Raw genomic sequence first — 26,263 nt, 5'->3', positions numbered from 1 at the left:
GCCTGCAGGAGGTCCACCGGAGCCGTGGGATCGGCGACCGCCAGAGCGCCCCCCGCAGCATGCCGCCCTGCTTGGGGCAGTGCAATTCCTAGAGCCACCACTGCCGAGAGAGAGGGGATAGTGGAGAAATTTTATATTTTAACACCTCCTGCCCCAAATCTTAGGTGTATTTGGATTAAGTGGCTGAGGCTCTCTCTGAATTCAGTCTTTTTAGTGTTCCTGTATCTGCAGGGGTCAGTTTTTTGATGGAGGGGAAATAGAGCTTTAATGAGAGCTGGCTAATCCCCAGGGCATCAGACTTTCTGGAGTAACTGGTGATGCAGATCCAGGAGATATATTGCCTGTGATTACATGCCTCAGATTTGACTACCCTTGCTATGAAAAAGGGGTGAAAAACAGCACAGAGCTGGAGGTGCTAGATAGGGATGAACATAACGCCAAACGGTTAAAGTGAGATGAGACCTACACAGAAAACAGCCTTGGAGGAGGAATGTTGCAAAACTAAAGCCCTAGAAAGGGAGGTAATTATAACGGATGCTTTGCGGTAAGATCATGTCTTACTATGTGTTTGTACAGCACTCAGTACAACGGGACCCTGAACCTCATTGGAGTCTCTGGGCACTACAGCAATATAGCTCTTAAATAATAATACATGGTAGTGATCCCGAATGGTCTGTTTTTTAGGGGCCTCCTGGAAAGCAGCTCACATTCCCTGTTCACCTCCTTGGCTGCAAATCATTTCAGTGCAGCACTCAAGGAATGCCACAGCTCTCAGATTACAGCAAAAGCCCATGATATCACCCATCAGCCTAGCTGGTGTGTCTGAGCTTGGAGGGGGTGGGCCCTGGGAGGGGTTTGCTTGGATAACTCCAGTGAAATTTGCCAGGAAGAAGCAGCACCAGGATTTCTGCAGCACATTTCCCTAGCTGCAGAGTATTTTCTAAAGCAAAGGGGACCCCTCAAACTGCACTCTCGGCTCAGAAGAGGCACTTTAGTGCAAAGAGAGCAGCAGGAACTGAGGTCACCCCCCACCAAAGCATCTCCAGGTAAGTGCTGTCCTACTGCATTGCAATCCAAAGAGTGGCATTATTATTACAGAAGTAATGCCAGATTGATTTGTGTGGGTGACTCTTTTTGTTGTTGTTTGACAGCCACCTTAAACCAACCATCTAGCCTCTTTCAGGGCTGAAAGTCAACCTGGCTCCTCACTACTTTTTGAACATCTTCTATTTATTATAATATAATTTCTCTAACTTCAGTTGGTTATTTAGCATCTACATCTCGAAAGGAGGGCAAGGGGGTGGGAGAGAACCAGTAAAACAGATCTTCTTGTATTCCTTTGGAAACTTGTTCTTTTAAAAAAAAAATGCTGCAGATTTTTTCTGTCACTTGGCAAAGATGTTTGTGGTCAGGTAAAACTTTCTCCCCTGTTCACTTACAGGAATGAGTTGGGACTGAACTAATGAAGTGGAAAAGCCGTGTTGCTAAATGCCTGCAAGTTTAGACAGCATAGATTCTGTAACACTGTTAGCCTGTGCCTGATTGAGTCTAGGAAGCTACAGTCCATGCAATAAACTGTGTAAATGTCACCAAACTTCAGAAGCAGTTTAAATTCTCTTGCCTGAATAAATGATTCTCAAAAGGAAACATTTAAAAGCAAATGTTCCCCATCCAGGGATGGCGTGAAACATACTGAGATCTATTTTCATAAGAGGAAATTTCTTTCTGTTGTTGTGCTAAGATTCAGTTGAATCTGAGCCGACACTCTGTTCCTTGAAGTGTGGTCCTTGCACGGAACAATTCGTTCTTTAGAGTGACCATTTTATCCCGAGCTCACGCAGCAGTCCCACTAGGATTCAGGATGACTTTCCACTTGTGAGTATCATGAGAGAGAATTGTGGAGTGTTACCTAGAGGTGACGCCAGATGCGCGGTTGAATACAAGCTAACAAAGTTTCAGCATTGAAACTTGTGACAACCTCTTTCTGGAATGAACGCTACTCTTATATGGACCCTATGCTGAGGGTGTTAAAGAAGCAAACTACTCTTCTCTTTTCAGACTAGTGGCTACTACTTAGCTGGAAACAACAGGTGTCACTGTCTGCAGCGCCAGAGGAGAACCTGAGATCAAATAGTTTAGAGGTGAGCTTAAAGCAATACTTGCCTCAGTTATCTGGGAGTATAGGGAGAAAACCAATTAGCATCCCAGGTAGGAATTGGTTCATAAAGACAATATTGCGCTGTTTTCAAACAGCAGCTTGATGGAGACTGAAAATAATTTGCTTTATGGTTTTCACTCATCGGTTTAATTGCACCCACATTATACCACCCACATAATGCTTCTTAGGTGGAGGTTAAGGTGGTGTTACAAATCAGACAATGCAAATATTTGCATGAGCTATTGTAACAGTAGAAAATCTAAGCAGAAACCACATCTTTCTGGATAGTATGCTTGCTGATTGTTGCTGCATAATAACGAATCTCATCTGGGCTCGCTTAGTGTTACATGAACACGAGAAAAGGGCTTTCTTTAACATTAGCTGTAACATTTGAGACAGTCAGGTGGAGATAAGTAACAGGATGACTCTTCAAGATCACATACGATACAGAGAGAGCTAACATCGAGCCTTTCCATCATTGGCACTTCTCGACTACCAGCAAATAAGAGTACATCTGAATGAGGTCTGTAGCCCTGTGCTATGGTCTTGGTCAAATCTGACAAGCTAAGCAGAGGCTGTCCAGGTTAGTACTACCAAGGAAATCCAACTGCTGCAGAAAGTTGTCTTAATGATTAGTACGTGGCATTCCATCCCTGAGACAATCATGCCTCCCCCCCACCCATGTTGTTAAATGATCAGTGCTTGCTGCTTTTGAATGATGAAATAAAACTGATCTCTAGGGCACATGTGGTCATAAGCGTTTCCTGGAAACTATTTGTATGTTGTTAACCTGCAGGTTTCCTGTCTGAATTTCATTCCATCCCTAAATTCTCTTTCCAGCTTTGTGTTAAATTCATTATTAATTCTTATCCTAAACTTTTTTGCATGGTGTCGCTGTACACTGTTAAACAGCTGCCATGTTCCACCCTAGAAATGGCTACTCTTCAGTAGTAGATGACATGACTGCACAGTTCATCACTCTTTGTTTGGAAAGCACTTCAGGATGAAAGGTGCGACTGTATAGAAGTGTGAAATGCTCTAGGATTGAGGTGTGTGCCTAGGTACAGTGTATACTGTGAATGTGTGTAAATATAAATTGTGAGTGAAATTGATGCGCAATCTAAGCCCCTTGAAGTCAAATGAATCCACCAAGGATTCATTTAATCCAGTGTTTGAGGATGTAGATCGATATCTATAAATATACAGTCTGCAAATAGTCAATGGCAAAATAAATATGGAAAGTAGATATATTAAAAAATTAAAAATCAGACCAAGTCCCAGACAGAAAACTGTAGTGTATTTTGGAGCAACCATATACATCATCCCTGTGCATGTGATCTCCAGAATACTATATATCTTTATTCAGTGGTATAAGGTATTAGCTGGCTGTTTTGTTTTTTCCCTGTGGTTGTGCTTATTAAGTGGAGAAACCTCCAGACTAAGATCTTCAAAAGAGAGTTAGGTCCGACTCCCATTGACTTTCAGTGGGACTTAGGCTCCCAGCTCCCTTAGGCTTCATGGAAAACCCCAGCCCTCATGCCCATTAATATTAAGGGATGTTCCATCAAGGGGTGAACAAAGTCCAAAAGTGACACGGGCTAGATATCCGCGTAATGGAAAACCAGAAATATGTATGCATCTCTAAATACCGGGTCACTATTCCAGTTCTGCGACTGCATGTGTTATTGATGGTTCAGGTACTTTAAACCAAATCAGCATTATGCAGGGATTTTCCTTTTTTAATAGCATTTCATATTTCCTAGCATTCCACAAAATCACTGTGTATCCATAGCGTGCGTGTGCATGCACGCGCATGTTCTATTGCGATGAATCCAAGCATGTCAGCTGTGGATTTCATTGTGTTACCCTATTGTAGCCTCTTAGTCATAATGAGCAAATCACATGCCATTAAGGAATGGAGTGCTGGACTGGGACTCAAGAGACCTGGGTTCTATTCCCAGTTGGCCTGCTGGGTGACTACGGGCAAGTTGCTTTCCCATGCTGCGCCTCGGTTTTCCTGTCTGTAAAATGGGGATAACGATACTGAACTCTTTTATAACGCACTTTGATATCTACTGATGAAAACTATGCTAGGCAGTATTATTATTAAACTAAAACCATAAGTTTCATGGTTCAGGTTGCTGCTGCTGCTTCTGTTAAAACGAATAAGGGGTCTGAGCAGATTAATTGTCCTAAAGTTTAAGAAACCATAAGATATTTCTGGAACTTACAATAAATAACTAGTATAACATTAACAGCAAGGAGTCCAGTGGCACCTTAAAGACTAACAGATTTATTTTGGCATAAGCTTTAATGGGTAAAAAAACACTTCTTCAGATACAACTTACCCATGAAAGCTATGCCCAAATAAATCTGTTAGTCTTTAAGGTGCCACTGGACTCCTTGTTGTTTTTGTGGATACAGACTAACATGGCTATCCCCTGATACTGGAATAACGTTGGGTTCAAAAGTTTAGTTCTGCTTAATCATTTCCAATGTATATTAGAAGGGTAGCGTATAAATATCATATCTGTCGCTGGATTTTTTCATACAGTATTTTCCATTTAGTCACCAAGACCTGTAGGATAGCCAAGAACCAGTATTGGCTAGGAGTCTGCAAAAGTCAGTCATGCTGTAACACGGAGGCTGTTGCTCTCCATTCGGCTTCAACCTTCATTGCTTAACAAATTGGAGAGGTGAGAAAAATGAAGATCTGTTGCCAGAATAAAACACACATTAGAAAGTGCAGCTTGGGGTGGGGCTTGACATGTGTCCCTCTGTCATCAGAACAAAAACTCTTTCTACTTAGCTGTAAAGGAGAATCTAAAAAAAAAAAAGTAAGGGCTAAAACTGAGAGTGAGTGACTTTAGTACAGTGAGAGAGAAAGGAGAGAACTTTAGTGCTAAGACTCACATTCTTGTTATCTTTCCATACTTCCATCCCACCCTTCAGGCCAGGTACGTTACAGGAAACAGAAAACCTTCAGGGATGCTTAGGGAATTCAAAATTAATTATTGAAGCTAATAGCCACGATGATACTGTCAAAACCAGCCTGAGCAACTACAGTTCCCAGCAGTGCTTCTGTTCCCATACAATTTCTGAGTGAGTTTGAGATCCTGTGCTTCTCACCCCTCCTAGCGCCTTCTTTGGGCTTTTCAGTTATGTGAGCTTGGTAACACACACGCTATGAGAGCCATGGCTATTTGAAGGGCATGCTAGAACAGTGGGAATGTATGGACCTGTGGAATTTCCCTGGGTGGTACAAAGGGGTTCAGTCACTTGACTTCCTTAAATGCTGAGTTGTGTGGCTGAACCTCTGGCTCGTGAAAAATGTAATCTGCATTTTTAGTCACCAGAGCTGCTCTTTGCAGATTTTGAGTCTAAAGCGAGTGAGGGGAAATCCCAAGCTTGTTTCTTTGTTGTGAAAAGTTGTGTGTGTTGTAAATACATTTATCCTTTCAGCTTCTCTCTTCACCCCCCCCCCCCCCCGTTGTACATATTTCATTAAGTCAGTGGCTTTTTTTTACCGTTACCTAACATATGAATGTGCAGCTGAGGCCAGAAAGCTTTTTGTAATGTGCCGATCCTATGTTCTTTGCCAAGCTAGGTCCTGAGACAAGTCAGATGGTGCTTGTGCCATAGAACAGCACGATGTCTGTTACCTCATCCCTGCAAAACCCTGATGAAGTACAAGAGTCTCTCTATGCCCAAGACTCATCTGTGCTTCACAGTGGATGGGTGGTGTTAGAATTAAATCCTCTTTGCTTTGGAAGATGTTAGCAGTTGGGCCTATTCAGTTTGCAGCAGTCTGAGATCCTGGGTTTGCTAAAGCAGCTATCCAGCAGTCAACGGTTTTCTGTTTTTAATGATAGTTCAGGCAGAACTGAAGCAAATGAAAACCCCCGATGCTACTTGCTAACATCTGTTGGCTTTTTTTCATATGAACAGTTGCATTCATTTTAGATGATGACTAGCTGAATATATTATAATACTATTGACTGAAAGGTTTGCAGACTAGACTGGGCTTGCGGCATCCAACAAACCAGGGCCCAATTCTGTAATGAGCTCTACACTTTTATTGTCATAGGCCCGGTCTTGCATCTTTTGAAGCTTGTGGGAGCTTTTACATTGATTTCAGTGGGACCTGGATTGGACGCCATATGAGAGGACGTCTGAGGACATGTTGATTGAGGTGCCCCCAGCTGTAGTGGTGTGAACTTGATGGGAATACATAACTTTCATCTCAACCATTATCTTTTTTTTAACCAAGCTATAACTATCGATCAAAACTGAATCCAGTCCAAGAGGATCCAGTTACAGGTAAATTGCAGGCATGTGGCTTCAAGCAGGAGTTGCCTATGGAAAAATTCCAAACTGCGGCACTTTGCAGCACTTTACAGCCTATCAGGATGGCATGTAATCTCTTTGGAAATGCTGCATTTGCAAGCCCTATACATTGTTCACCCCATATTGTATCACAGATTAACATTGCTATAAGGTTAATCTCTGCCGGAGTACTCCCTCCTGCATTACTTGCAAGTATCTATCTCTCATAAGCAAGCTATACCTCTAAGCAATTGACTCTTCTTGAAAAGCTGGTGATGCACCATGGTATGTGCTCTGTGTTGCCTCAGGTAGGGCAAGGATTGTGGGTCATTAAACTTCCATCGACTGTACGCATTTTCACTTGCCCGTTGCACCATGGTTTTTATAAGGTGGGAGATGGGGTAGGGATACCGAGATCTCAGAAGGGAGAATTAAAGAGCTCTGTTGAAATCACCAATCTTTTTATCGGGGCCTCACTACTTCTATGGGAAAGCTGCTTGAACGTACAATTGCACAATGTTGCACATTTTAGAACCCTTGGGCTGTAGTATTTTTGTTCTCCTTTTAGCACACTGAATTGGCAAATCAGGTTCTCCAGACCAGCAAGATGCTGCTTTTCTACTTGTGGCTTTCCCATAGTTGCACCATCACCTACAAAATTGTTTAAATGGGTCTAAATCCAGGCCTTTAAGTAATCACACAGGTCTCTGACGTGTAATGGACTTAATGATCTGTTGAGAAAACATGATTTACTTCAGGTCACATTAATAACTGACATGAGCATTGAGCTCAGCTAAGTTACTCCTCTAGCTGAAGTGGTAGGGGCCTGTGCTGAGGGTCTCTGGTTCAATCCCTGCTAGTGACCTTGATGGCAGTCTGTCTGTGTATATTGTGGCACTTTAAAAGGGTTCTTGGGGCCTGATCTTGAAAGCCTAGGAGTAGTGTTTCCTCTCACGATTTGTCCCATTGACTTCAATAGGATTTCTCAAGTGGATAATAGTTTCAATGAGTGGTCCCGTAGTCCCAGTGCAGGCTGGGAATGATTTGAGGGTCAACACAGGCTTATGTGCTGCAGGACCCACTTCTGCTCCCATTCAAGTGATATTGATTTCCTTGAACAGCAGGGTTGATCCCTGCATATCTAGAACTTAAAACTTCCCACTAACTTTCCCTGTGTGTGGAAGTGTCCTTACTGAGATGATAAACGGCACCATTTATAGATAAAAGTATCTTTCCACTGTTGTATTCTATTCTGGTAACATTCCTCTCCTTACTATAGGATGTATTAATGTGCTTGAGGAATGTTTTCTGTAGGGAGTCGGGGCATTGAATATAGAACACAATGTGTACAGTTTAATGTGGTACCTTCTCGGGCTGGTGAATGGCAGCTGTTCCCTAATCCCTGTTGTGAAATAACCCAGCCAATAGCAATCAGAATGTCTGTTGTTCCTTCTCTTTGAATGTACACACTATTGCATGCAAGCTGAATGGAGCGTCACTGACACCCTTAGTACAAAGGCACTCGAATTTGCTTTAAAGTGATTATTGAAATCATTGATTTTTTTTTTTTTTTACTCCAGAGGAAAAGATGGTGTTTGTGCAGCGAGGAGAAGCTGATATTTCTGGTCATGTTTGAGTTGCTCTATTGTTCGTATGAACAACTTTTAAAAAGGGATTTTTGTTGACAGCTAATGAGCCTCTGTTGGGTTTATAGCAGGACTTCATGGAGGCAAATAGTATATTTGCTTCACCTGCAGAATTCTCTCAAGAAATTAAAGCATGACGTGATTGTGAGGAAAAATAGCTGTGTGTTTCCTTCCATCCCTTTCCATGACTGATAAAACCCCAGTCCTGATGAGGCCTGAATCAGTGTCTTACGGGATCAAATCTTAAGTCATGAGTTAATGTAGAGACAGAGGAGAGTCTTCTGGTTTAAAGCACAGGACAGGAAGTCCAGAGATCTGGATTCTTTTCCAGGCTCTTCCACCGACTTCTTGGGCAAATTAATGTTCAGTGCTTCAGTTTCCCCCGAATGGGGAAACCTAGCTACCTCACGTGGGGGTGAGGCATAAATCATTAATGTGTTTTGAGATCTTTAGAGGGAGGTCAGAGTGCTTAAGAGAGAGTGATTTGACAAAGTACTAAGGTATTAAACAGTGCTGGCACAAATGGAGCATCTTATGAACATAGAGGGAGATTTTCAGTTGCCTGGAGAATTTAAAATGCTCCATTCCCACTGAGATTCAGGGGAGTCCCAATTCTTGTGATGGCTTAGCAGATCTCAACCATAGCATTGGATGAGCCTTTTGCTGTAAATATTTTTCTCACTAGGGTGTTTTTGGTGGCTTCGGAAGATGCAGCCATAAGTCTGTGTACTGTGCTCTTAACCTACCTAATCCAGATGGTTGCCACTTGTTCCTTTTTAAATGTTCTTGTCCTGGACCCATCACTGAGCTAGCCAACTTTCTATGTGAACTTTAGGCATTAAGATTTGCCTTATTGGATCACGTCAGCATGTGGGCTGTGGTAGCTGTTTATACCAGATGTTTTGGCAGGAGCCAAGCACACAAACCAAACTCATAATTCACTTGGCCATCCAGTGCTGTCCCAACATAACTCTGCTGAAAGCAGTGGATATGTGCTGGGAGTGATTTATGCAGCATCTGGTCCCCATGAACCTTTCGTATATGCAAAAAAGGCACATTAAGTTCAGTCATAACGCATTTTTCACTCTACTTTAATTGGCAAACCCCCTTAATGAATTGTCAGAAGAAAAGAAAAGTCATGTGCTTGAGGTGTTGTCCTGGGACTCTGGAGTCTGGGTTCTACTTCCAGCTCTGCCACAGACACCACGTGTGACTGTGGGCAAGTTGCTTTTCTCTCTGTGCCTCAGTTCCTGATCTGTGAAATGGGGATAATGCTTCCTGACCTCATGGGGTGTTTGTGAGGTGTATAGTTACTGCAGTGATGAATCCCGTACAACAGCCTAGAAATCAGTCTTAGTCCAGTGAAGTTCATGGGAATCCATGATGTTAACAAGATTAAGATTTGGCCCAAACCCAGCACTTTGTAGCACTCTGTTCCCCCTAGTTTCCCCAAACCAGTTTTGTTTGAACCATAGTTTACGACCCCACTGTGCCATTCACGAATAGGGATGTTTCAAATGCACCCACCTTTGTTACTTGCACTTGGGTCAGAGAGAGAGACTTTACTTCCAGAGGTCTCAGAGCACTTTACAAAAGAAGAGTCAGTATCACCATCCCCATTTACTTAAGGGGAAACTGAGGTGGAAGTGACTTGCCTCCGATCTACTTAGCAGTGCGGTGGCAGAACTGGGAATAGGACCCAAGTTTCCTGACTTCTGGTCCAGTAGATCTCATAGCCTCCTTCAGCCGCTTGGAAGGCTACTTTATCCAGGTTTCCCTGTGCCCGTGTCTCTTTGTCACCTTTTGGGGTAGCACAGACCTAGCACATACTGACTGATCTTCTATTCTAGACATCTGTATTGGTGACTCTCCTTCCCTGTGTTTTGGCTGCTGCCAGGGAACAATACTGCTTTGGGGAGTTGGGGAGCTTTTTCCCACTGCTCTCTGGCATTGCTTCATTTGGAAACTATTCAGCCTCTAACCTACACGTGTACTCCCTGACTGCTCCACGTGCTGGTTGCATGAATGACAATGTGGAATATCTGAGGGCTGGGACAGGAAACGAACTGACATTCAGTTCAGCACCACATCTGGCTCAAGTTTCTTAACCAGAAAATAACTTCTCCTACCGTAAGTGAACAGTTTCTGAACCTTCACTCACTGCAAGCGTGTAGAAGTAGTTTAACCACTGGACTTCTATTTAGTTGACTTACGGCTGGAGTTCAGCTATAACGTTACCAAGAGGCCAGAAAACGTCAGACAAATCTACATTAAAAATGATTCCTGTGCATGGCCGCATACAGTAATTCTGTGTAGATGAAGCCAGACATGCAGTAATGGAAATATGCCGTATGTCATAATATTGGGAATTGGGAAAACTCAAACTGCAATGTAAATCTCTCCATTCTTGACCACATTATTTTATTTCGTTTCCTCTCTATTTTTCCACCATTTAAAGGATGGATTTGGCTTTTTTTTAAAAATTGTGCATTTGATCAGATGGCCACAGAATTAAAATGGTGAAACTCTTGTTCAATCAGACTGTTGACTAGGTTAGTCTTCTTTAGTCATTATACATGATAAAGAATTGTTTTCAGATTAGAGCTGGCTGGAGAATAGGAATTCTTTGTCACACACCATGTTGAGGTTTTGACGTTTGTCTCCGCTGCCCTGCAGAACAAACCCAAGACCTTTTGATTTCAGAAATGTTTCATTAAAACACCAGGAGGGGGCAACTTGGACATATCCTTCCATTGGTCAGGTCCCTTCGTTAGAGAGAAAAATAAGTCCCCATTGTTGTCATGTTTTACCTCTCACACAGATTTTTCTTTCATTTCAGCCAACCCACGCAGCATCCTACCTGCACTGAACAGCAGCTGCTAAAGAGAGGAGCTGGCTCTGAGAACCCCGGGGGCTGAAAATGGGAAGATGCCTGAGTTTCAACCGTAACCACTGGTTCATCGGGCTGTTCTTCTTCAGCTGTCTGAGCCATTTGGCCCTTGCCCAGTATGAGCAGTGGCCCTACTATTCCGGCTACCCTGAGCAACCCCCTCCAGAATACCACGCCCCCCAGCAGCCGGCCCACGTCCCCAAGATTCAGCTGCGGCTGGCCGGGCAGAAGCGGAAGCACAACGAGGGGCGGGTGGAAGTGTTCTACAACGGGGAGTGGGGCACGGTGTGTGACGACGACTTCTCCATCCACGCCGCTAACGTGGTGTGCAAAGAGCTGGGCTATGTGGAGGCAGTGTCCTGGGTGTCAAGCTCCAAGTATGGAAAGGGAGAAGGTAAAGTTGCCCGGTTTCCGCGGCCCACCTTGTGTTTACGTTCACTCTGCTTTCCTTGGCCCCCTGTGCGTGCCCACGCCGTGGCGGGGTTTCCAGTGGCAAATGATTGAAACAAAATGAACATAAGGGCTTGTCCACATGAACGCTTCGTTCATGGCAAGCTGGGGTGTACATCTGCTCCGCGCTAGCATGAGGCGCACTCCAGTATCCGGGTGGACCCTGCTGCTGTGCCCTAACAGTTCTCTCGTGTGGTTTAGTCTGCTCCTGTTTCGAAGCGGAGTAGATCGACGCACACTAAAGAGCTTTTAGTGCATGGTAGCAGGGTCCACATGGACACTTGGCACGTGGTAGGCTACTGTGGGGTTGATTTACATCCCATCTAGCCACGAATTAAGTGTGAGTGCAGGCAGGCCTGAGTTGAGTTTAGTGCTATTGAGAGGGGCCCGATTGAGCCATCTGGAGATTAAAGCCCTTGATGTGTCAACACAACAGACTGAGGATGTGGCTCAGCCCTGGCCTAGAGGGGGCCACTTCTTGGAGAAGAGGAATTGACTCAGACCCCATTCCCAGGCTACCACCGTTGGTGCTGATGGAACTGAGATTTAGGGTACCCAGAAATTTCAGACTAGGAGAGGCTGGGTGGAAGTCTTGTGGTTAAAGCATGGGACTGGAGTGCAAGAGATGTGGGTTTGATTTTCGGCTGTCACAGGCTCCCCTCTGTGACCTTTCAAGGTAGCTTGTGATGATAGGGGGCAGGGCTCAGGAGGACTGGGGCTAACTTCTGGTTTATAGCTTATGTTCCCAAAAGCTCATGCTTCAGGGTTTTGGCCAGCCACCTACAGGGGTCAGGAAGAGAGATTTTCCCCTGGGTCTATTCAGGGGTCGTGGTTGTCTTTGATCTCCTTTCTCTGTAGTATCATGAATGGCTGTGGCTGGAGATGGGACACTGGACAGGATGGGTCAGGACACTGAGCATTCTCTCTCAGCAGCTTGGCTGGTTGGTTCTTGCTCACCTGCTCAGAGTCTAACCGATTGCCATAGGTAAGGTTGGGAAGGAATTTTCCCCCAGCTCAGTTTGGCAGTGACCTTGTGGGGGGAAGAGGGGTTGCCTCCCTCCGCGGTGTGTGGGTGCAGATTACTTGGCAGGGTTCTTTGGGCATTTCTCACTTAACCATTTTCCTGCCATTGTGGGGATCTTGGGCATTGGTGCACCTCGGTTCCCTCATATTCTCCACCTGTGGCACATCATAGTCTAGTCTCCCGGGGGTCTCGGTTTCTTTGGTCTAATTTCAGTTGTCAGGTTTAGTGTGCAGGAGCTGGGTGGCATCTGTGGCCTGTGATATTCGGGAGGTCAGATGATATGATCTGGTGGTCTACGAGTGTACGACCTTCTTCAAGTCACTTAATCTGTCTCTCTTGTTTCCTCATCTGTGGAATGGGGATAATAGTCCTTCCTTCTTCCCACCCTGTGTCTTGACTCTTCAGATTATAAGGGACTGTCTATTACTGGTAGGAAGTGGGTGGCAGATTGAAATTTTGCTGAGGGCAGCAGTTTGTCTTGAGTGGCTTCTGGACTAGCCTGTGAGACCCCCAGCCTACATTTCTAATTGTGTAATTAAGCACACTTTATAGTAATCATTCAGGAAACTAACATACTAGCTCTGGCGGGGGAAGAGTTCTCATCAGGCCGAACCTTGCATGAAACTGTCTCTGTTTATTTTTTCTCCTCCTTGATATTGCCTATAGATGTCTCGTCTGTAACAGTCCACTTTACATCCAACCCATCAACCTGATCACACTTCAGTTTGGGGCTTCCAAATATGCCTTGTATTAAGATGTAGGAAGGCAAATATTGGTTTGTTATATGTAGGAATTGATTATTAAAAGCATATTTGGGGTTTAGTGGCTCCATAAGCCTCAATAACTGTATGTTTGTCTTATCTACTATAAGTAAATGTTTGCCTACTGAATATTTTATAATTGGTAGCATGAAGCATAAAGCCGGGTTCATGCTAGATGTAACTCCATTCACTCCCTGCAGTTACACTGGGGATGAATTTGGTCCATAGTTTAACACCATTTTTTAACGCTCACACCTATAAAATTACCCATAAAAAGCAAGCAGGGCTTAAAATTGACTGGAGAGAAATTTGAGACCTCAAATGTTGTCCTACATTGTGGATCTTGGCTCTCACGGTCCAGCAGGAGATTTCCAAGGGAGAGGCCCTGACATTTTAAACAAAACATTTCCCTCTGATTCACTTAGAGTGAGTGCTCTTTCTCTGCGTGCCGCAGGGAGCCCAGGCCGTGGCGTTGGGATTCACCAGGGCAATTTCTGCATTGCTGTGGGATGGGGGTGGGTCTGTGTGTGGCTTGGTCTGGAAGAGAGGAGGAGCATGGTTGATGGATCCAGGATATGGTGAATCAACCAGCCAAATGCAATAAAGCAGCTGCATGAGGCACTATGGGCTCAGGGTCTGTCTACATTGCAATGTGAGCCTGGGTTGTTAGAACTCAAGTTATCAAATCCTGGGTTTGTTAGGCTTTGGCATGAGCATTTACATCATTCCTAACCCCTCGCTAGGAGTTGTTGAAGCCTGGGTCCCAACCTGGGGTTATGGTGTCATGTGGGCCCGAGTCCAACCAATCATATCCCAGACTTCCTAGCACCCACCCAAAATGTGGCCACTGTAGCCCTTTGTTCATGATGCAGGGGGGGAAACTTGACTGTCCAGAGGACAAAGAACATCCACCTGTGGGATGCTTTTGGCAGACTCCTAGAACATGTATCTGTTGTTGTGGCTGCATCTACATTGAAGACACGGGGCTTGAATCCTGGATCCCAGCTTGACTGAGGCTTGGCCTCTCCACCCCCACAGGGTCCTGGAACCCTGGGTCAGTGCGATTTGTGTGTAGATGGAAGGCGGTTAGGCAGGAGCCTGAGTTTGAACCTTGGGCTTACATGCACTGCAATCAAACACCCACAGCGGCCGTGTGTCATCTGACTCAGGCTCATTGGGCTATAAAATTATCGTTGGGGTTGGGCTGGAGCCCGAACATCTGTGCTGCAATTTTATAGGCCCATAAGTCCAAGTCAGCTGACACGAGCCAGCCACAGGTGTTTGCTTGTGGTGTAATCATACCCTCTGAAGCTATGGCAATGGGGTATATATAGGATCCTAGTTAGAGAGACAGAGGAGGGAATGCAGCAGTTTCAGAGGCTGCCCTGGTGTTTTCAGTAGCAGCCTCAAAACTGGAAGAGGAGTTCCATGTGACCACCGTGAGAGCTTGCACTGTGCCATGGCCATTCACATAGGCTTGGCACAGGGCCTGGGGAAACAGTTCAGATCCCTCGTATAGAACATGGTAGCACTGATGCCTAGGAGGTCCTATACATCTCACTTTTAAAGGTGTCAGAATGGATTGTTACAGCTGGGGGGGTGGGGGGGAGGAGGAAATCTCTTTCTGATTCCCCAAATGTGGGACACCCCCTGTGGTCTGACATGTGGGCCAAGCATGCAGGGCTTGATTTTTATTTCAGAGGGCCACAGCTCCCCTTGAAGTCCCGAGGGGCTGCAAATGCTCAGTGCTTCTGAGAATCAGCCCCTTAAAGACTCCAGGGATGGGCACTATACAGAGCCCAGAGTGGGGCCGGTAGATTCCATGTGACACTGTAAGGTTTTTTTTCACCCTCATCGGCTATTGCAGGGAGAGCGTGGCCATGGTGTTGAGATGGGGGTTGTGATTTTAGGTGTCCAACTTGTTGATGCCTTAAGGGAGGCCTCATTTTTCAGAAAGTCGGGGCTCAGCGCTGTCTGAGAATCAGGCCTTGTTAAGGTGTTTCAAGTTGGCACCTGGAATTCCAGGCCTCCCAAGTCATTAGGTACCCATTAAAATTTGGGCCAAAATACACATTTAAAAAAATGACCCGAATCAATCAAAACTCGGAGTTCTCTCCAAACGGAAGTTTAATCAGGATTTGACATATTAGAGAGGATGCAAGAGGCCCAGGATGAAGACAACTGATTCATGGCATGTGCAATTGGAAGCCATGCTCTAATCAACTGAGCCGAGGAGACCTACTGACACCAGACGCTCTGAAGTGGCCGTCATCAGGGGAAGCTAGCTTTTACCACAAGGAAGTTTGATTAAAATCACTTTTGCCTGCCTTTCCTTTATGTGCTGATGCAAATGGCAGAGGGGATGGTACGCAAGAAAAAAGGATTTTGTTCCACATTGCGAGACAGGACTGTCTGCAGCGGGACACGGTGCCTGGCGTACACTTATTACGGTGGGACTCGGATACAATGTGCAAAGCGCAGAACTCTCTGAGCACAGCATCAGTGTGGTTTCATGTATTTATCTGAAACAACTACGCTATATGCTTCATGTTTTAAATTAAGCTTTTTCGATACCTAAGTTGGGGAAGATTTTGAAAATTTGACTTGATTTTTGGATTCCCGACCTGAGACACATTAAAAGGAGCTGATTTTCAGAGGGTGGGTGCTCAGCATTGTCAGAAAATCAGGCCCCTGTAAGGTGTCTCTGCTTGGGGGGACCCCCAACTCATTAGTCAATTTGGGAATTCTTGGCTTGTGTATCTTAATGCAGGCGTGGTTGCTATTGGACATTGAAGAACAGATCCTCAAAATCGATATAGCTCCATTAGCTTCAATGGAGCAATGCTGATTTACACCAGCTCAGGATCTAACCCTAAACGTGTACCTTATTCAACTTAACTGTTGTGTTTCTGGTTTATAAATACCTTAAATATCTTAAGTAAAGATTTTAGACCTTCCTTTGACAGGATTTGCTGTGGGGAACACACACTTAGCAGAACTGGTGTGTCAGGCTCATTTTAGATCAATTAGTGAATCTAGATTTACCATCTCTGCGGTTTGCTCACTGGTGTCTCAAGCATTTCAATTCTTTCCTCTTCAGGCAAAATCTGGATGGACAATGTCCACTGTACTGGCAAAGAGGCGACACTGGCAGCATGTACCACAAATGGCTGGGGCGTCACAGACTGCAAACACACAGAAGACGTGGGAGTCGTTTGCAGTGAAAAGAGGATCCCTGGCTTCAAGTTTGACAAGCCGTTTCTCAACCAAATAGAGGTAAATGCACTTATAACTTGAAGGAACTGATCCAATGCCCAGTGGAAGTCTTCCCACTGTGTTTGGATCAGGTGCTATATCTGCCTATTATTGCGAATCAAATCAGAAAGACACAACGTATGTGATACAGTCCTTGTAATTAGATGAATTCTTTATTTGTTAAAAGCTGTGAATTATTGGGTTCCATTTTCTATAGTTGTGATTTGGCTTCTCTTTGGGGTCTTATGGTCACATTTGGGTACAACAGAGTTGTCCACGAACATGAGCAGATTCCGAGAGTTGTGGGTTTGAGTGGATTGACTTATAAGGCAATATTTAAAGAGCTCTTTATGTGCCGCTTGGCTAAAGGATGATGAAAGAGGGGCTGTAATAACTCTGCAGAGTGTCTGAAGGAGTTGAGGATTAGTGTTAGGAGTACTGGGAGAAAATTTAACGAGTGTAGGCAGGACATCCGGAAAAAGTTCTTAACTGGGAGGTTGGGCTATTAGGCCGTGGAATAGTTTCCCATGGGAAATGGTGAAAGCTCTGTTGCATGACTCATTTTAAAACTAGACTTGACAGACTCCTTGAGAATAAACTGCCAGGAAGAATCCTGTAGTGGAAAGAGGATGAGCTAGGTGAGCAAATAATTCTGTCCATCTTGGATTTTGAGTGTCTTCAGGTTGCAAACGACTAGTGATGACTCAGTGCAAAGTTGCTCTCTTTACAGTGCTGTAGTGTTTTAATATGCAAATACAGGGATCACCCTTCGTCATCATTTGCCAGCAGATCCCATCCAATTACCACAGTTATATCCTAGACTAAGTATAAGGGGGAATCTGTGGTATCTGAGTCACCACAGAGTGGTTTCTGTGGCTAAGTCCTGGCTTGGCTGGGGACACATTTTACAGCCTGAAACAATAGTGGATATGGGGGTTTTTTAATGCACTTTTAAAACAAGATTATTCAAAGGGCTGTTGGCTATAGAATAACTAGTAATAACCTTTTAACATTTGGTTCCTACAGATTGCTCCATTGGAGGATGGTAAATATAATGCAGCTGGTGAAGAAATATAGCACTCCCTGTTTAAGGATGCGTAGGGCATGGCCTAGTGGAGGTACCACACGCACTAGTTCTGTAGTAATCTCAGATCCTCCCAGTATGTGTGTGGTGTCAAGGGGGGGATCTCAGCCATTAGAAGGAAGAGGGTGCCATTTGCATTATGAAATCAGTCACCTGAGAAGCTGGTCACGGAACTGCAAATGTAGTGGCTGTTGTGGCCTGGGGATGACTCTAGCCTGGTCTACACTAGGCGTTTAAACCGGTTTTAGGAGCGTAAAACCGATTTAACGCCACACCCGTCCACACTGAGAGGCCCTTTATATCGATATAAAGGGCTCTTTAAACCGGTTTCTGTACTCCTCCCTAACGAGAGGAGTAGCGCTAATATTGGTATTACCATATCGGATTAGGTTTAGTGTGGCCGCAAATCGACAGTATTGGCCTCCGGGCGGTATCCCACAGTGCACCACTGACCGCTCTGGACAGCAATCTGAACTCGGATGCAGTGGCCAGGTAGACAGGAAAAGCCCCGCGAACTTTTGAATATTTCCTGTTTGCCCAACGTGGAGCTCCGATCAGCACGGGTGGCGATGCAGTCCGAAATCAAAAAAATAAAATAAAAAAAGAGCTCCAGCATGGACCATGCGGATGTGATCGCAGTAAGGGCAGGCAAATCTGTTCTATCAGCGCTCCGTTACAGAAGACGAAATTCAAAATCATTTTTAAAAAATCTCCAGACAGACGCCATAGCAGGGACTCAGCGCACTGCTGCGTGACAAGCATAACGGAAAGCCAAAGAATCAAATGGACGCTCATGGACTGGAGGACTCAAGCTATCCCACAGTTCCTGCAGTATCCGAAAAGCATTTGCATTCTTGGCTGAGCTCCAAATGCTTCTAGGGTCAAAAACAGTGTCCGCGGTGGGTCAGGGCATAGCTCAGCAATTTACGCACCCCCCCAGAAGTGAAAGGGAAAACAATCCTCTCTTGACTCTTTTACATGTCACCCTATCTTTACTGAATGCTGCAGATAGACGCGATGCTGCAGCACTCAACACCAACATCCTTGCTCCCCCCCCCCCCCGCCATGGGTGGCTGATGGTACAATATGACTGATACCCATCATCATCATCAGCCTATTGGCACATGGGGCAGTGCAAAAGGACTGGTAACCATGCCAACTAGCATCCGTTAGGTCGATCAAGGGCGCCTGGCCCTAATTTTTCCTGGTAGATGGTGCAGTATGGCTGGTAACCGTCCTCATCATAGCAACAGGGGGCTGAGCTCCATCAGCCCCCAACCTTCATGTGTAAAGAAAAGATTCAATTGCCCCTGGACTAGCAGCGCAATGCTGGGCTCCTCTCCTCCACACTTCTTAATGTCCTGTCTGGACTATCATAGCAACTAAGGCTGCCTTCCACTCATTTCTCACTAACAAGTCACTGTGTCTTATTCCTGCATTCTTTATTACTTCATCACACAAGTGGGGGGACAATGCTACGGTAGCCCAGGAAGGCTGGGGGAAGAACGGAATCAACAGGTGGGGTTGTTGCAGGAGCACCCCCTGTGAATAGCATACAGCTCATAATTTCTGCTGGATCTGACACAGAGCAGCTGTGCTCTCTGGTTCTATGATACAGTGGTTCTCTAGTACACTTGCCCAAATTCTAGACAGGACTGATTCTATTTTTAGATACCAAAAAGGAGGGATTGACTCAGGGAGTCATTCCCAATTTTGGCTTTTGCGCCCCTGGCTAAGAGCAGCCAGGGGCACTTATGACAGCAACAGATGGTGTAGTGCAAAAGGACCGGTAACCATGATCATCTTTTTACCAATTTATGGATTGGTAGATGGTACAGTATGGCTGGTAACCATCTCTGCTGTCATGCAAAAGCAAAAGCATGCTGCTGTGTAGCGCTGCTGAATCGCCTCTGTCAGCGGCATCTAGTACACATACGGTGACAGTCACAAAAGGCAAAACAGGCTCCATGGTTGCCATGCTATGGCATCTGCCAGGGCAATCCGGGAAAAAAGGCGCGAAATGCTTGTCTGCCGTTGCTTTCCCAGAGGAAGGAGTGACTGACGACATTTACCCAGAACCACCCGCGACAATGATTTTTGCCCCATCAGGCACTGGGATCTCAACCCGGAAATTCCAAGGGGCGGGGGAGGCTGTGGGAACTATGGGATAGCTACGGAATAGCTACCCACAGTGCAACGCTCCAGAAGTCGATGCTAGCCTCGGACCGTGGACGCACACCGCCGATTTAATGTGTTTAGTGTGGCCGCGTGCACTCGATTTTATACAATCTGTTTTACAAAACCGGTTTATGCAAATTCGGAATAGTCCCGTAGTGTAGACGTACCCTCTGTGAAGGAGGGGGAAAGCTCTCCAGGATGAAGGGCATGGTGGAAGACTCTCACCTGTGCACTCTTCAAACTGTCTGATGTTCTGAGTGACTCTTATTGCCAGGCTCATGGGTTCAGGCTCCACGTTGGATGGCACTATGTAGCTGCCCCTGTTTGAGCAGACCGTGGGGTTTGAATCCATGACCTTCACTGCCAAAGCAGGGGCCTCTACTCCTTGAGCTTAAGGATTTAGCCTCCTAAAATGATTACTGTGGCAGAATCATAAACCTTTTGTGTGGACCAGCCACGAGAGGAATACATAGGCCCACACTCTCCTAGGATGAGTGGCGTAAGCATTGGCATTCACACCTGAGTGGAAAGAAAACCCCAGGCCAGAAGCCCTAGCCACCCTCCGCTTTGCAGCAGAATGACAGAGGGGAAATTTATTGGTGGCATTGTGACAAAGGAGAAAAATAGTGGGTTTTTTTGAGTGCTAGTTGAGTGGTTAGAGCAGAGGACCGAGAGTTCTGGCTCAGCCACTAACTAGCTGTGGCCTTGGGTAAAGCCATTTAGCAACTGTGTATCTCAGTTTCCCCACCCGACGCTATTGACCTACCTCACGGGGCTGCTGTGTAACTTCAGCTGGGTAATGCGTAAAGAGCTTTGAGACGGTCTTGTGAAAGGCGTCACAGATGTGCGAGGAATTGCTACAGTGGCTTTCTCCCATTTCCCACCACCATCCCCTTAGCAGCTTCCCATAAATGAGTAAGAAGGAAAATGAGGCCTTTCGTATCCTAACAGGGATCTCTCAGTGACCAGCTCAATGGCACCATTGTTTATAGGGGAGTATATACGAAATCCTGGAATATCAGAGATGGCTTTGGCAGATGCTTGCTTCCCCATAGCAACCTGGGAATTATCAGCACAGAGGCTGGAGGAAAACATGCATCAGTCTAGACAGGTCATCTCGCTCGGGGATGCTTCCGATATTAATCATAAAATCTAGAGCTCTAGTGCTTAGCTAATGGAAAAGCAGAGAGTTTGACTAATGAGTTAAACACGTTGGGTTAACTTAGGGCTGGTTTGTTCCGACATGCTGCTGCTTTTGAGGTTTTGATTCATTTTATACATTCCAAGCAAAGTTTAAGCAGTTTAATGGTGCAAATGTGAGTCACTAATAAGATCCCGCAGGAGTAGGAAAAGGTGTGAAATAAGTCAAATTCTCTACAGCCTGGCTGATCTCTGAGGCTCTTGGATCATCCATGCTAAAGAACAGTAGCAGTCCTCCTAGGAATAGCAGGGGAGCGTTGGTGACTTAAGCATATTGTGTTTGCAAAGAAAATGGAACTTCTCTTTTTGAGGGGCCTGATCCTACCACAGGCTGAGTACCCTCAGTCTGTCTAGGTTCTTGTAAGACCCCATTCTGATGTCAGTAAACATTATTATTAACATTACCAGTTGAGGCAGAGAGAGTAAATCACTTGAGCCAAAGATCACACAGGAAATCTGTGGACTGAAAGAATTGAACCCGCATCTCCTTAATCTTGAGCCAATGCGGTTACCGCAAAGTCATTCTTCCATTTGCGTCAATGGAAAGTTGCCACGTCTACCTTAGTAAAGACTGCAGAATCAGCTCCTTAGTCGAGCTCTATTGCCGTGACGCATCCAGCCCTTTCTTTCTATTAGAGGTTTGAACATGGTGGGATAATTAGGATGACCCTTGTAACTAGCTGCATCTATTTATGACCTAATAAGCATAGAATCATAGAGGATTAGGGTTGGAAGAGACCTCAGGAGGTCATCTAGTCCAACCGCCTGCTCAAAGCAGGACCAATACCAAATAAATTATCCCAGCCAGGGCTTTGTGAAGCCAGACCTTAAAAACCTCTAAGGAAGGAGATCCCACCACCTCCCTAGGTAACCCATTCCAGTGCTTCCCCACCCTCCTAGTGAAATAGTGTTTCCTAATATCCAACCTAGACCTCCCCCACTGCAACTTGAGACCATTGCTCCTTGTTCTGTCATCTGCCACCACTGAGAACAGCTGAGCTCCATCCTCTTTGGAACCCCCCTTCAGGTAGTTGAAGGCTGCTATCAAATCCCCCCTCACTCTTCTCTTCTGCAGACTAAACAATCCCAGTTCCTTCAGCCTCTCCTCATAAGTCATGTGCCTCAGCCCCCTGATCATTTTCATTGCCCTCCGCTGGACTCTCTCCAATTTGTCCACATCCTTTCTGTAGTGGGGGCCCAAAACTGGACGCAATACTCCAGATGTGGCCTCACCAGTGCCAAATAGATCTTCCCTCGATCTGCTGGCAATACTCCTACTAATGCAACCCAATATGCCGTTAGCCTTCTTGGCAACAAGAGCACACTTGTTGACTCATATCCAGCTTCTCATCCACTGTAATCCCCAGGTCATTTTCTGCAGAATTGCTGCTTAGCCAGTTCGTCCTTAGCCTGTGGCGATGCATGGGATCCTTTGGTCCTAAGTGCAGGACTCTGCACTTGTCCTTGTTGAACCTCATCAGATTTCTTTTGGCCCAATCCTCCAATTTGTCTAGGTCACTCTGGACTCTATCTCTACCCTCCAGCGTATCTACGTCTCCCCCCAGCTTAGTGCCATCTGTGAACTTGCTGAGGTTGCAATCCATCCCATTATCCAGATCATTATCTCTAGATCTCAGGGCACTTCACAAAGGAGGTAAATTTGGGGCAAACTGAGGTACAGGGAGGTGAAGTGTCACCAAACATCAGTTGCAGAGCCGGCAATAGAATGCAGATCTCCTGAGTTCAGTCAGGGGGGGAGGGATAGCTCAGTGGTTTGAGCATTGGCCTGCTAAACCCAGGGTTGTGAGTTCAATCCTTGAGGGGGCCACTTAGGGGGCCACTTAGGGATCTGGGGCAAAAATTGGTCCTGCTAGTGAAGGCAGGGGGCTGGACTCGATGACCTTTCAAGGTCCCTTCCAGTTCTAGGAGATTGGTATATCTCCAATTATTACCTTATTACCTAAAAATGCAGATAGACACTGGTTGAGATTTTTCAAAAGTGCCCAAAACCTTTGAAAATCTGGCCCTGAATGACTTGTCTAAGACTCTAAGGTCACACAAGGAGTGAGCAACAGTTATTGAATCTCAATTTCAGAATGAAGTCACAGATCAGTGCCGTGAACAAAGACAATCCTTCCTCCTTGCACCTGTGCTCTCCTAGACGCTTGCCAAAAGTATCTGCCACATGCAGTATCTGAAGAAGACAGCAGGGGCTACGGCCAGTGAGGGGGGACCACCAGACGAGGAGGATGGGCGGTGGAAGCATGTGACTGTGAGAAGCAGGCCAAGGAAAAGGAGAGCCAGTGACGGGGAAATAGAGCTAAAGGAACAGGTTTGAAGGTTTGGAGAATGAGGAAGGGGTAAAGAATATGGTAGCTGATGGTGGGAGGCCAAGGAAAAAGAGACGAGCGGCCAGTCCCATAGATAGAGGGGAGGAGTCTATGGAGGCAACACCAAGTTTGGGTCAGGGGAGACTACAGGATGGCTTAAGGGGAACCACAAGGGAAGATAGGAATGGAAGGAGCTTGCAACCAGGGGGAACGGGGGATAGGTTAGAGGACCGCACTGTCCCCAGGCAAAGGCCAGGTCTACGTGATTGGGGACTCCATACTGAGAAGGTTGGACAGGCCTGTGACCAGGGCCGATCCGGAGAACAGAAAGGGTGTGCTGTCTACCGGGCGCTAAAATACGGGATGTGGACCTGAGGTTGAAAAGGATCCTAAGAGGAGCAGGTAAGAACCCTTTGGTCATCCTTCATGTGGGAACGAATGATACTGCTAGATTCTCGCTAGACAGGGATCAAGGGTGACTATGCCAGGTTGGGTAAGACGCTTAAGGAAATTGAGGCTCAGGTGATCTTCAGTGGGATCTTACCTGTCCCCTAGGGAAGGGCGCCAAAGGGGGTGAGAGAATCCTGACGATTAATAGTTGGCTGAGAGAGTGGTGTTACAAGGAGGGCTTTGGGATGTATGGGCACTGGGAGGCTTTTGGGGACAGACAACTGTTCTCACGGGATGGGCTCCACCTAAGTAGGGAAGGAAGTAGACTTCTAGGAGGGAGGCTGGCTCATCTGATTAAAAGAGCTTTAAACTAGACACTGGGGGGGAGACGGTTGGGAGAGGCCCTGGTGCACTCCACGCCAAATTTATACATTGGGAGTGAGAACAAGAAGATAACAACAGATATAGCCAGAGGGGGACGGTTAGGTGTAAGGAAGAGGGGGGGGACGGATACTAGATCGACAGGTCATACTGGTAGTACTGTGTCCCTACCGAGCGGGGTGAGAGAGTGAGAGGAGCCCAACAGCAAAAGGTAGGATGTTTGTTCACCAATGCGAGAAGCTTAGGTAATAAAATGGAGGAACTGGAGCTCCTGGTCCGAGAATTGAAACCGGATATCGTAGGAATTACCGAAACATGGTGGAACGATAGCCATGACTGGAGTACAGGTATGGAAGGGTATGTGCTGTTTAGAAAAGACCGATGCAAAGGTAAAGGTGGGGGAGTAGCATTGTATATCAATAATGAGGTGAAATGTAATGAAATAACTAGCAATGCAATGGTTAATACGGAGTCTGTGTGGGCAATGGTCACGTTAGGGAAAAAAACTACCAGAGCCTCACCGGGATTGTGATTGGGGTGTGCTATAGACCGCCGGGATCTAGCTTGGAGACGGATAGAGAGCTCTTTAATGTTTTTAAGGAGGTAAACACTAATAGGAACTGCTTGATCATGGGAGACTTTAAACTTCCCAGATATAGATTGGGAAACAAATGCTAGTAATAACAATAGGGCTCAGCTTTTCCTAGACGTGATAGCTGATGAATTCCTACATCAAGTGGTTGCTGAACCGACGAGGGGGGATTGCCATTTTAGATCTGATTTTGGTGAGTAATGAGGACCTTGTTGAGGATAATAGTAGTAGGGGACAACCTTGGCTCGAGTGATCACGAGCTAATTCGTTTCAAAATTAATGAGAGGATATTAATATTGCATCTGAGAGACTAGGGTTTACGATTTCAAAAGGGCTAACTTTACTAAATTAAGACGACTAGTTAGGGAAGTGGACTGGACCAACATATTTAGGGATCTAAAGGTAGATGACGCCTGGGGTTTACTTCAGGTTGAAATTGCAGGAGTTGTCAGAGGCATGTATCCCGAGAAAGGGAAAGGAAAACGGCTCGTAGGTAGCGGTTTTAGACCGAGCTGGATGACAAGCGTCTTAGAGGGGTCATTAAGAAAAAACAGAAAGCGTACCGGGAGTGGAAAATGGGAGGGATCAGCAAAGAAACCTACCTTATTGAGGTCAGAGGGGTGTAGGGATGCAGTGAGAAAGGCAAAGCGACGGGTGGAGATGGACTTAGCGAAGGGGATTAAAAAACCAATAGCAAAAGGTTTTTTAGCCATATAAATAGGAAGAAAACCAAAAGGAAGAAGTGGGACCGCTTAAAACTTTTAAACGGAGTGGAGATTAGGGATAATCTTGGAATGGCACAATATCTGAATGAATATTTTGCCACGGTCTTTAATGAGGCTAATGAAGGGCTAAGGAATAGTGATAGAGGGACCGATGCGAATGAAGATATGGGGGTAGGACATTACGGTATCTGAGGTGGAGGCCAAACTTGAACAGCTTAACGGAAGTAAATCGGGGGGCCCGGATAATCTACATCCTAGAATATTAAGGGAATTGGCGAGTGATATTGCTAGCCCGAAAGCGAAGATTTTAAATAAATATCTAAATTCGGGGAAAGTACCGATGGACTGGAGATTAGCTAAAGTAGTTCCTATATTCAAGAAGCAGAAAAAAAAAGTGACCCGGGTAACTACAGGCCTGTTAGTTTAACGTCTGTAGTATGCAAAGTAATTTAAATAATTTTGTAAGAGAGAGTTGTTAAGGAGCAGGAGGCCGATGTCAACTGGGATAGATTACAGCATGGATTTACGAAGGTAGATCGTGCCAAACCAATCTGATCTCCTTCTTTGAGAAAAGTAACAGATTTTTTAGACAAGGGAAATGCGGAGGATCTAATATATCTGGATTTCAGTAAGGCGTTTGATACGGTACCGCATGAGGAATTATTGGTTAAATTGGAATAGATGGGGATCGAAATGAAAATCCAGAGGTGGATAAGGAGTTGGTTAAAGGGGAGACTGCAGAGGGTAGTACTGAAAGGGGAACTGTCGGGTTGGAGGGGGGTTACCAGTGGAGTTCCTCAAGGTTCGGTTTTGGGTCCTATTTTATTCAATCTATTTATTGCTGACCTGGGAACCAAGAGTAGGAGTGGGCTT

At 45.6% G+C, this 26,263-nt stretch overlaps 1 protein-coding gene across 4 annotated transcripts in view; it reads left to right on the top strand.

The window, feature by feature from the left end:
* Positions 1-902: 902 nt before the first annotated feature.
* Positions 903-26,263, top strand: part of LOXL2 (lysyl oxidase like 2) — an 89,074-nt gene continuing 63,713 nt past the window's right edge. The window contains exons 1-4 of one of the 4 annotated variants that reach the window (XM_045005520.1): positions 903-1,046; positions 2,059-2,141; positions 10,970-11,414; positions 16,356-16,531. In XM_045005520.1, coding sequence (XP_044861455.1) covers positions 11,051-11,414; positions 16,356-16,531 — 540 coding nt within the window. In that variant the 5' untranslated portion in view covers positions 903-1,046; positions 2,059-2,141; positions 10,970-11,050. Of the gene's footprint in view, positions 1,047-2,058; positions 2,142-10,128; positions 10,261-10,969; positions 11,415-12,376; positions 12,456-16,355; positions 16,532-26,263 lie in introns of those variants that run through there. The other 3 variants (XM_045005519.1, XM_045005521.1, XM_045005522.1) reach the window with 3 other exon arrangements.

This window comes from Mauremys mutica, chromosome 2 (assembly GCF_020497125.1).
Source record: "Mauremys mutica isolate MM-2020 ecotype Southern chromosome 2, ASM2049712v1, whole genome shotgun sequence".
In the NCBI taxonomy this organism is placed as follows: Eukaryota; Metazoa; Chordata; order Testudines; family Geoemydidae; genus Mauremys; species Mauremys mutica.
The sequence above is the reverse complement of the archived record's forward strand: the minus strand, read 5'-3'. Positions and strand labels throughout refer to the sequence as shown.